The sequence below is a fragment of the Molothrus aeneus genome, chromosome 7 (genome assembly GCF_037042795.1).
Source record: "Molothrus aeneus isolate 106 chromosome 7, BPBGC_Maene_1.0, whole genome shotgun sequence".
Lineage (NCBI taxonomy): Eukaryota > Metazoa > Chordata > Aves > Passeriformes > Icteridae > Molothrus > Molothrus aeneus.
In genome coordinates this window covers 23,134,071-23,145,273 of record NC_089652.1, presented here as the reverse complement: position 1 = coordinate 23,145,273, position 11,203 = coordinate 23,134,071, and the positions used below count along the sequence as shown (strand labels likewise).

Here is an 11,203-nt window from a genome sequence, read left to right as displayed (position 1 = left end):
TCAGGCCACAGTGTGCCAGGCAGGCATGTCTGTCTGGCTTGGCGTTATTGCTGGCTGCAGCTCCCCAGAGCTGGGTTTGGGGAGCAGGTGTGTGCCTTCCCCTGGGCCAGCAGTTCCCTCCTCAGTGGCACAACTGCCTTCCTCCTCTTCCTCACTCCTCGGGCAGAGGAAGCAGCATGGAAAGGCTTTGCAGGAAGATGGCAGCAGCCTCCTTAGCCCAGTGGGGAGCCTATATGCTTGGCTGACTTCCCCTCTCTCTCCATGGAGGTGACAGTCTCCAGCTCTGGCTTTCCATGGCTGCTCAGGAAGCAGCCCTCGTTCCTCCAGTGTTCCTGCAAGCAGGAAGGTAGGCAGTGAAATGGGAGTCCCTTCCTCCTACCCCACACCAGCCCCAGCACGCTCCGTAGGACTGCCTGGAGGCAGAGCTGATGGTTTGCCCCATAGACAGATGCAGTCCTCAGAGTAGGGCATATGCAGAGCATCCAGGGCAGCCCCTCACCTGAAACCGTGTTCTCCAGAAAAAATGACAAGAAGCCAGTTAAGAAGACAGGGACCATAAGCAGGGAGAGGAAGAGGAGGTCCAGTGGCACCCAGCCTGCAAGGACAGTGCCAGAATCAGCCAGGAGGTCCCAGCCCAGCCAGGGAAAAGGGGCATGAGCAGCCATGGCAGAATCAGGGATTCAGGAGGTAGCTGCCTGCTGCCACGTGCTGACCCAGCCTCCCAGAACACTGGGGATGTGTGCTCACCGTGCCATGGGACTCAAGGCTTTGCCTTGCCTGGGGAATGTCGCTCATACCTGTGGCCAGGGGAGCCAGAGCCGTGCCGAACCAGCGCGGTACCAGCAGTGCCATGAACATGGCAAAGCCAACAATGAAGATGTTCCTCCCTGAGTCAATGTCTGTGTACTGGAAGTAGGAGATCCCCGTGCCCACAGCCACAGCGTAGGTTACACAAAGCACCCCTCCTGCGAGGGGCAGGAGTCAGGAGGTGCCAGGCAGGCTGCAGGCGCCGCAACAAGGGGCAGGGCGGGGTACCCACCGTGAACTGCCAGTGGGACATGGGTGAGGAGCCCTGCCAGCCTTGGGGACAGGCCCAGCACCATGCACAGCAGGGCGCTTACTTGCACTGAGTGGCGAGAGCCAGCCTGGGAAAGAAGAGTGGGAAAGTGAGGATGGGTAGCATCACCCCCTGCTCTGTCTCCCACCCCGTTCTGCTACACACACCTGCCTTTCCCAGCGCTGGCTCGGTGGCAGCCTGGCAATTACAAGTCCTGCACACCTGCTCGACTGCCTCCCCATCCCCCGCCAACCCATTTCCCCCTGCTTTGGCATACCTGCGTGAGGCCAGCAGCACAGGTATTTGCAATGCTGGAGGCCGTGCCCCCTGCGGTGCCCAGCAGTCCCGCCAGGAGGCTGCCCAGGCCTTCCATGCACAGCCCCCGGTTACAGGCATGGGGGGACAGCCGGGGGGCTTGCAGCAGCCTCCCACACAGCACGTAGCAGCCCACAGAGTTCATGCTGCAGCCCATGGCCATGGCGATGCCCACTGCCAGCGCCCGGGGCGTGAGCAGCGGCCACCTCCACGCTCCTGCAGCAGAGGGAAAAGGGACAGGTGATAGAAATCCTGTCCAAACCTGGATGTCTGCACTCAACCCTGCTGCCCCCCACCTGCATAGGGGATGCAGATCCAAGGGGCATTGGAGGTGCTGTTGGCCCAGGACAGCTGTGCCATGGTCACATCCAGTGATTCCCAGGGAATGTGGAAGTAGCTGAGGATGGCACAGACAATGCAGACACCAGCAAATGAGAGCAGTACCTGCAAGGCAAAAGGGGACCCTCAGCAGGGGACCCTCCTCCCCTGCCTGTCCTGGCAGCACCCCATCCTTGTCCTCATGCATCTCCCAAGGAGTCATGCCACATCTCCCCTTACCCCTGCAGGAAGCATCCCAAGCTGTTCTGCTCCAACACCCTAGGTCCTCAACACTTCCCCAGAAGCATCCATGTTCTGGGAGCTGCACCCGAGCTTTTCATGCCTCCCTGTGCTCCAGGTCTCACCTAACCCCACGCCAAAGAGCCAGGCTTGGAGAGAGAGGCCTGGTGACAGTGAAGAGAGCAGACAAACCACAGTACCGAGAATGTGCGCAGGATGGGAGCTGAATACTCTGTGGAGCCCTCCCAGGCATGGGGCCAGGCACTGAAGGGCAGGCGGCAGGACCGCAGGTGTTGGGAGAAGGTGACAGCGAGGAGCATGAGCCTAGGAGAGTGAGCACAGGTCACCACACAGCATCACAGTCACTGATGGGGCCCCAAATGTGCACTGTGCACTGCAGGGGTGCCCCATCCCTGTCCTGCTGATGAAAGAAAGGCCCAGGAGCTGCCCACCACTACAGCCCCTGGGCTCACATACAGCAGTGCTACTCCCCAGTTGGTGGAGCAGAAGAAAGCAGCTTCCTTGTATGCAGAGAGCCCAATGATGGAGAGGCTGGGGGCCAGGACCATGGGCCCGCAGTGCCGCGCTGCCCACCCACACACACCAGACACTCCCAGCACCAGCTGAATCAGCCCAGAGATCAGCACTGCTCCAGACACCTGTAAGAGGAAAGGATGGGCCTGTGGGGCAGGGTACATGGAGACCAGTCCATCACCTTCCCTTGGCCCCATTCCCACTCCCCCAGAAGCAGGGAACAAGTGCTTGTTTCATGTGCTCTTCTCACCCCAAGCACAGAGAAACATATACACGGACATGCATCATGATCTCCGTTGCCTTCACAACTCTCTTCGTGGCAAATCCCAAGAAAAGAGACTGGGGGTGCAGGGATACAGGTGACAAGTGGAAAGCTAATGGAGCAGGATAGGGACTCCCATTCCAGCACAGGAGCACCCACCTCTTGCAGTGAGTCAGCCCAGCTCCCTGTGTCTCTGCAATGAGGTACAAGGCACGTACTGGCCATGGCTGTGCCTGGAAGGGAATTTTGGAAGGGTGGGATAGGCATGGATCCTGGGCTTCTGGAGCTGTGTCCAAGAGGCTGCAGTAAGGTGGCTGGCTGCAGAAGGGGAAGTGTGCCAGCATCTCCGTCCCCATAAACCCTGGCCCTGGGGAAGTGACCAGATACATTGCAAGTGCACTCAGGAGTGAGGAGGGTGCTGTGCAGCATCACCAGAAGGGCCAGCAGGCAGGACCCCTTGCTACCCCTCATCCCTACTCCACCTACCATCATTGCCATTCCCCTGGCACCAGCACGGCCCAGGCCCTAAGGGACACAGGCTCCAGGGCTGTGCTTACCATTCCTGTCTGTGCTGGCACCAGGGGACAGGTGGGAGCTCAGCACCATGGCAGGGATCAGGTACTCAAAGGATGGGATTTGAACCAGCGGCAACCTGAGGAAGGGGACAACAACGGCACATTAGGGAGGAAGGACAGGGAAGGGAACAGGGCTGCTCCAAAAGCCCAGGCTGCCAGAGGAACAGGGGCGGGAAGGGAAGCAGATAAGAACTCCAAAGTGGCAGGAGGTTACCCCATATTCTACATGCACCCTAGTACATCCCAAGTGACAGCACATGGAGTGGATGCAGATATCAGAGGCTTTGCTGAATCCCATACCCAGCCTGTGTGGGCAGTACAGGCATCAGATGGTGTGAAAGAGCTGTGTATGATGTTGGAGCAAGGAAGTGAGGAGCTGGAGGGAAAGTTTTTCTAGAGGTGTGTGTGAGAAGGAGGGGACATCTGTGACAACTGTGCAGAGATACAGCACAAAGAGGTTTCCCTTGTGCCCCTTTCCACTTCCCTTGCTCACCGGCTCCCCAGGGTGGTCTGCAGCACTGTGGAGATGCCGCAGGCAAAGAGGCTTCGTGCCAGCAGCTTGCTGGTGGTGTGGGCATGAGGTGGCTCCTGGGGCAGGGTGGGCAGCAGGAGGAGGTGGAAGATGCAGAGCAAGGAGGTCTGCACAGCCAGGTGCTGTGCAAGGAAGAGATGGAGCAGTCACAACTCCTTGCAACATCCAGAGCTGCAGCTCCCCATGCCCGGGCCCCCTGAGAAGGTGGATGTCCACTGATACCACCTGGGTAGCACTCACTACTGCCCACCCCTCTCCCAGCCACACTGACCAGAGCCCTATACACCCTTTTCCTGGCAGGATGCAGCCCTGCCCTGCAATCTGAGAAGATCCCAGCCCTCTCCTCATCATCCCATCTCTCTGGCTGCTCACTGTGGTCCCCCCTTACCTGAAGGGCTAAGCAGCAGCTCATCATCCAGGAGCACATCTTCTGGGAGGAGCAGGATGTGAGCATGGGGCTCCCAGCTCCAGGTGCTCTGCCACGGCCCCCATTCATGCTGCTGCCTTCCCCACACTGCTCCCAGTTTTCGCTGCAGAGGGTGGGCAGGCTCCCACCCCCAAGAGCTCCTCCCAAATCCTCACATGGCTGAACTTCCACCTTCTGCAGGAGCTGCCCCAGGGTTAGCCATTAACTTGAGTTGGTTAGTTATCTGCCTTTGTGGCCAGGAATGTAAGTGTCACCTTGGTTTGTCACCATGAGGGCCAGGTGACAGGCAGCCCCAACCAGGCCATCAGACACTAGTACAATGCCAACTACCCACAGCCTGGGTCCCATCACTGCCTCTGTGGGCAAGCACTGGGTAGGCCACAGCCTTGACACCTCTTCCTCCATGTGCTTAGACTACTCCCACCAGCAGTATCCTCCATCTTCAGTATGCCCTGCTCATGCTTGTTGCACCCCAGCATCTGCAGGGGCATCTGCTGCCCTCCTGGTGCAGCCTGGTCTCTAGTGGGGGTCGGTTATATCCCCTATTCTCCTAGGAGAGTACTGAATTCTGCCACTGGACAAGGATGCCAGGGACAGGAGCTGCCTGCTTGGCTGGAAAGGGATGCTCGTGTTTTTGTCAGGGGGCAGAGGTGGCTGTGTCAGTGGCCTGGTCAAGCCCGTGCTGCTCAGGGCTCACTCATTAACAGGTAAAGCTTTGGAGAGCAAAGAGCAATGAAGAGAACAGGCATTCCCTGCATTCCCAAGGGTGGGGATCCTCCTCTCTCCTGTTGTCCCTGCCTGCACCAGACCTGATATCCCTCCTGTCAGGAGACAGACTGCAGGACAGGCCTTGCAGGTCTCCTGGGCTCACTAGCAGCACCTAGGGTTTGCACACTGTCTTGCACAGCAGCTGCAGGAGCAGGCACAGCTGCATGAACATGGCTCTGCTCTGGGGCAGGCATGCTGCCAGTATAGAGCAGCTCAGCAGGACGAGACAGGCACACAGCAAGAACTACTTTTATTGGAAGAGATTTGCATCTACAAAAGAGTGAAAAACAGGTGTAAAATCCACAGTAAAAAGAAGGGGCATGATGAGCTGGCCTGGTCAGCAAGACAAGGTGCCTTCTTCCCACTCTGAGGAGCAGTCAGGCACTGTTTTCTCTCAGACACAGACAGCTGGGGTTTGGGATTGGGTCACAGAGCAACCCAGATTCAAAACACCCAACACAAGCAGGATAAGGAAGTTCAGCACTAACCCAACCTCATCCCCACCAAGCCCAGTGGGGCACAGCCACATCAATGTACCTGCTTGGTGTCACTCTTGCAAGTTCCAAGAAGTGGCCTAACAGCCCCCCAATGTAAAAACTGCTCACTCCCACCTCCTTCAACCTCCTGTCCCATACCCCAGGCACCCCACCTTCTCACTGGGGTCACTGCCTTAGCCCCTCCACCCTGCACACACAGTCCCAGCCTCCAACATCCCATATGCCACCTCTGTCCAACACCACTCACTACAGGAAGAGGTACAATAATCCCTTTGCACAAGCACCCCAGCCCAAAGGCAACCCATATTTACCCTCCAGCTATTAAGTTCCCACCCCAGCAAGCCAGCTCTATGCCAACCTGTCCCAGCAGCCCCAAGTGAAGAACATCCCTGCCCTAGGTGGGGGGACACAAGTGCTGGTTTGAAAGTAATGCAGGGCCCTTCAGCCCCATGTAGTTCCAGGGATCAGGGGTCCCAGAAGTGCAAGGAAGTGAGTTGTGCCACACTAGAAGGGAAAGGGAAAGGGGCTGCTGTCCTATATCCCTAGCTGGGAAAAATGAAGCTCTTGATTCTACTGAGATCCATTGCAGTATGCAAGAAGCACTGCTTCAGCCCCAGGGGGTCCAGCCAGTCCTCACGGTTGGGGGCTGCATCCCATGTGGGGCCCGCAGTGGCGGAGCAAGCATGGCAGTGCAGCACCGGGGGGGCCAGGAACACGGCGAGTCCAAGAGGGCCAGGCTGGCTGGGGGCTGCACGGGGGGTGGTACGGTTGGATCTCTCACAGGCAGTGGGCACTTTCCGGAAAGGACCGTGTGGGAGGTGCCTGTGTTGGGCCAGATCAGGTGCCTTTGGGTAGGACAGGGCCGTCATCACGCTGCTCCACAGGTAGAGTGCAGTCGCTGTGACACCTCCACGATGGGGCTCCTTGGTTGTCTCGTTCTCCCCCAGGCAACGGGTGCAGCTGGCTGAGGAGACATTGGGCAGCTCGGGCTGGGGTTGGCCAGGGGCTGATGCTGGCTGGGCATCCAGCTGGCACCTCCCCTCCTCGGGGAACAGCACAGGCCGGGGGGCTGCAGTGCTGACACTCCTTAGGCACACAGACCGGTGCACCACGGCGATGGAGGCGAAGATGGCTGCGAAGCCCGTCAGGTACACCACACCCAGGAGGCAGGCCAGCTAGGGAGAAAGAAGCCAAATGTTAGCCCAGACACCCCCCACCAGCCATGATGCAGCATGGCCACGATCAACCAGCAGCGTGATAGGAAAAAGCATCACCAGCTCCAGGGCCGTATGCTGAGAGCAGGCAGCCACTGCTAACAGTGGGCAGCACACAGCCTGCCCAAAGCTGGGCCTAAATATCACAAACCAAAATGCCCCAGCTAAAAGCCAACAGCTCCTGTTCAAAGCCCTAGCTGGTACCCAGCTGCCTCCATGCCACCACCATGTCCTTGCACCACGACTTGTGGGGCTGTGGTCTAGCACAGGGCACATTACCCAGCACCAGGCTGCAGTGCCTCAGGCAGTGCAGCTGCAAATCAGCATCTTCTGACAGCTTCCCTTTTCAACAGAGAATAAACCAAGATGCTGTTCTCTTGGAAAAGAGGGTCCTGCTCCAAATCCACAGCCTGCTGGGTCCCATCTTCTTGCAATTAGCTGCTCTCCTATGCCCTTACCTTCACCACTTGCTGGTAGAACTGGCCCAGCACATGCTGCCACATGGACTGCTCCATGAGGACACACAGATCTGTGTAGGTGAACCAGCCACGCCACATGCCCTGTTTTTCAGCCACACTGCAAGAAAAAAAAAAAAAAAAAAGGAATGATGGACATGATATGGACATTCCCCATAAAAGCAGCTTCAGCCCAGGTAGGCTTGGAGAAGACCCTGCTTAAGCTCTGTAGAAAGGAGCTGCAGAGCCTAGCTAAGGCTCAAAGGTGGCCCAGCCTCTTATTTCACTGCAGCAGGGCCATCTCCAAGCAGGGGCAGAGCCAGGCTGCCACACAGATAAAGGGCTCCCCCCCACCCTAGACACCTACCGTCCCTCCAGCCAGCTCAGCACTTCAAACAGCTCCCGAGGATCTGTGTAGAGACTCCAGTCCTGCCGGGACAGTAGTTAAAGGTCAATGCTGTCAGGGCAGGTCACCCAGCACCCAGACACATCTTTCTCTATCCCTTCATGGGAGCATGTGGGAGAAAAACAGAAATCCAGACTCCCCTCAATGTCTCTTTTCCCCTGCTCTGTGCAACAGTTGGCAGCAGTTACAGTTTCACTTACAATGGCGCTCAGGAAGTTAATCTCCAGTGTGTTCATGGTCTGGACGTCCACCTTCCCTGCTGCTCCCCACTCATCGTTGAACACCTCCTCTTCCTCACCCTCATCATACAGATACTTGCTTGCAACCATCTGAAAGCAGCATAAAGGACAGCATCTCAGCCTCCAGTGCGCTCACTTCCCGCCATCCAGCCCAGTTACCCCCCTGCCCACTGCTCACCATGGAGATCAGGAAGAGGTCTGAAGAGGAGATCTGCTGGAGGTATTCAGGGTTCCGGTGCCGGAGTCTCTCAATGTAAACCAGGGCCAACATCATGGAGCAGGGCGAGATGCAAGCTTCACTGTAGGACAGGACAAGAGCCAATGCTACAAACATCCCAGGCACCAGGACACAACTTGGCTGCTCCCTCCCCGTGCAGACAGTAGGAAGATTTAGCAAATTGCTAGACAGATCACAGCCTTGCCAGCTCTGTGCCAGTTGTCCTGAGCTGCAGCAACCGAAAGTGCCAGGGATGCAGGGTGGGGAGCAGAAAGCCCTGGTTTCTGTTCCCAGGCACAGTCAGCTCCAATCTGAGCAGCCCTGCCTGCAGCACGGCATGCTGCGAGGGCTCAGCTGCCAAGAGGAGACTCCAGGTTCAAATCTGGTTACCCAGGGAGCTGCAGATGCAGCCAGTACAGACTCCCAGTAACAAGAGCACATATGCACCCCAGAGAGCGGGATAAACTCGAAGTCAGCTGCATCAGGAAGTCACTGTGTCTGCTGTCTGTGACTCCAGCTTCTCTTTGACACTAATCAGGCCTAGGCAGAAAGCCAGTGGCTGGCCCAGGAGACAAAGTGAGTCACGGGTAAGACCAGAGCTCCAAGTTCTGACACAGGAAATGAAGGGACAGGTTTTGCTTCTTACCGAGATACGTGAGACACATATTTCTTCTGGAGTCTGCGGATAGGACTGGGAGCCACTTTCTGCAGCAACTCCACAGCAATATCTAGGACAGAAAAGCACCAAAAGAGTTATTGCCGTGTGGTCCAGCCCATGCCCACCTTTCCCCTTCTCCCTACAAGCCCATTATGTCTTGGTGTTTGCTCAGCCCTTCAAGTTTAAATTAAACTATGAGGTCTTCTCAGAGGTCAGGGACAAGTGAGGAACAAACACACAGGGCAGGCAAATCACAGCAGGAAGAGGATGTGAGTGACCAAGGCCCTGCGGCAGTGCCAGATCAGCAGGTCTGTGTCACAGGGAACCACCAGCAGTCAGCTGCAGAGGAACATCCTGCCCTCATCCTACAAGACTTCAGACAGCCCTTCTGGAGGTCTTCTTGCTTCTTGGGCCTGATGTCACACCACATCTTCATGGTGCTTTGCTCCCCTCCAACCACCAGCATCTTCACCCTCCAGATCTCATCAGCACAGATCCAGCTCACCCTACAGCACCCTGAGATGATGGAGTAGGAGGTACCCATGTGACCAGGAGCCTGAAAGCACCAACAGGTACCAAAGCACCGAAGGGTGGAACTGCAGCCCAGCCTGCTTTCCCTGCACTCAGGGACATGCCTCAGCATTCAAGCACAGACACTGACATACTGGCAGATGGCTCCAGCAGCTCCCATCTCACTTCCCTATGCAACAGGACCACCTGGAACATCCCAAGCAGCACCACAGTGTGACGCTAGGCAGGAAGTGCTTTAGACAGGAAAGTTCATTTTGTTTCTGAGCCCTTGGCTGACAGAATTGAGAGCAGAGTTTGTCCCAGCAGCCTTGCATTTCCAGCTACCAGGGGAAGCATCATTGTACCCCTCCTTTCTATGTCTCTCCAGCAACTAAGAGAATGCCTGTACACAGGTGTACCAAAACAGATGTCATAGTCCTGGGCCTCACTTTTTGAAAGCAGCTGGTGAAGGAAGGCTGTAAAAGCAGAGCAGCCCATGGACACATTCTCCATGTGCCACTTTTGCCCCCAGCTGCTGGAACCACAGCATTTCCTGAGTGCAAGGCAATCCTTACAGTTAATAGCCCCCAACAGTTTTCCTGCATGACTGTACCCTTTGAACTTCCATCCATAGAACAATCCCACCTTGCACTCTGGTGTAACGTCAGCCTCAAGCCTCCCTCACACTGATTGTGTTGGAACTTGTGACTCCCAGCAGTGCCCAGGCTCTGCATTTTCCTCCTCACCAAGGCACATCACACACAGCCTCCTGGCAACTTTAGACTGTTCCCCTAGCAAGCAGCTCATGGAAATGCTGAGAACTCCACACAGTGAAAGCCCTCTAGCAAACCACTGCATGCCCTTTTCCACTCCTCTCCACCATCATCTGCACAAGCTCCTCAGCCTTAACCCAGCCTTGCCCTTCTGCTCCCCAAAACACTGCGAATTGACAGGCAAAAAAAAAACGTGATTCAGACAAACACAGCAAGAACTCATCATCTTGGTGCTCACAACTAAAAGTTGAACAAAGCCCTGAGTGTTTTGCAGAGCACAAGCAATTATCTAAGACAGCTGTGAGCAAGAACAAGTTCACAACCTGCTCTGCCAAGGAATTCACAAGCAATGTAAAGGACTTTATACACCAGTATAACGATGTCAAAAATGCAACAACAACCAGACAGGACAACAAAACAGAGAACAGAAACCATGAGGCTTTGGCATCCTGCCCTGCTGTGTCGTACAGAGTGGGAAAGGCTGGGCAGGGGTGGGATTTGGCGCTGGGGAGGTAGCAGGTGACCTATTGGTCTCGGCCCCTTAGGCTACTTCCAACCCCTTTGACTCAGCATTACCATCTGGGGACAATCAGCAACCCACCTGCCACAGGGCTGGAGAGATTATCCAGGCTGCAGTCTTTGTCCCAGCCATAATAGAGCCGCTTCCGCACTCTCTCGCTCAGCTGCTGGTGCCTGGGCAGGAACTGTGGGCACAGAGAGGAACGTGAGGAAGGCCAGAGCACTCCCATACCGCGCCTTCCACCCCACCCCAGCTCAGGGCTACACTGGGCCGGGGCGTGCGGCCACACGGGGCTCCCCGGGAGCGGCGGATAGCGGGATCACCCCGAGGGCCTGCTATGAGCAGGCTGGGCCGCGGACACTCACCGTGAACTCCTGGAACCCACTGAGGGAGAAGGCGCCCTCCTCGTCCAGCAGCAGCTCGTCCAGCTCCATCCTGCCCGCTCGCGGGGCGGGGGCTGACAGATCCCCTGCGGCGATACGGGGCCGGCTGTGAGGGCGCGGTGCCGGTCCGCTCCGAGGCCGAGGCCCGGCGCAGCGTCGGGAGCGGAGCCCTCAAAGCCGCTCCCAGCCTGATCGCCACGGCCCGCCCTGCCGCCCTTCCTGTTCCGGCGCGGGGGCGCGGCCGCTCCCCACCCCTGCCGCCGCCGGGCGCACGCGCGGCCGGTGTCACCCGGTCCCCCCCCC

The 11,203-nt window shown here is 57.2% G+C and overlaps 2 protein-coding genes across 2 annotated transcripts; both read right to left on the bottom strand.

Moving 5' to 3' along the window:
* On the bottom strand, positions 1–4,332 carry SLC23A3 (solute carrier family 23 member 3). Its single transcript, XM_066553897.1, has 12 exons — positions 4,222–4,332; positions 3,795–3,955; positions 3,284–3,378; positions 2,886–2,959; positions 2,408–2,589; positions 2,131–2,254; positions 1,669–1,816; positions 1,335–1,588; positions 1,040–1,145; positions 798–965; positions 500–595; positions 1–332 (listed from the first exon to the last, which is right to left on the bottom strand). The coding sequence occupies exons 1-12, from the start codon at positions 4,327–4,329 to the stop codon at positions 1–3; spliced, it is 1,848 nt and encodes a 615-aa protein (XP_066409994.1). The 5' UTR covers positions 4,330–4,332.
* A 929-nt stretch (positions 4,333–5,261) lies between these two features.
* On the bottom strand, positions 5,262–11,101 carry CNPPD1 (cyclin Pas1/PHO80 domain containing 1). The gene is made up of 8 exons (XM_066553520.1): positions 10,883–11,101; positions 10,599–10,701; positions 8,703–8,784; positions 8,018–8,138; positions 7,801–7,929; positions 7,562–7,623; positions 7,198–7,315; positions 5,262–6,700 (listed from the first exon to the last, which is right to left on the bottom strand). The coding sequence occupies exons 1-8, from the start codon at positions 10,949–10,951 to the stop codon at positions 6,068–6,070; spliced, it is 1,317 nt and encodes a 438-aa protein (XP_066409617.1). The 5' UTR covers positions 10,952–11,101; the 3' UTR covers positions 5,262–6,067.
* Positions 11,102–11,203: the final 102 nt, after the last annotated feature.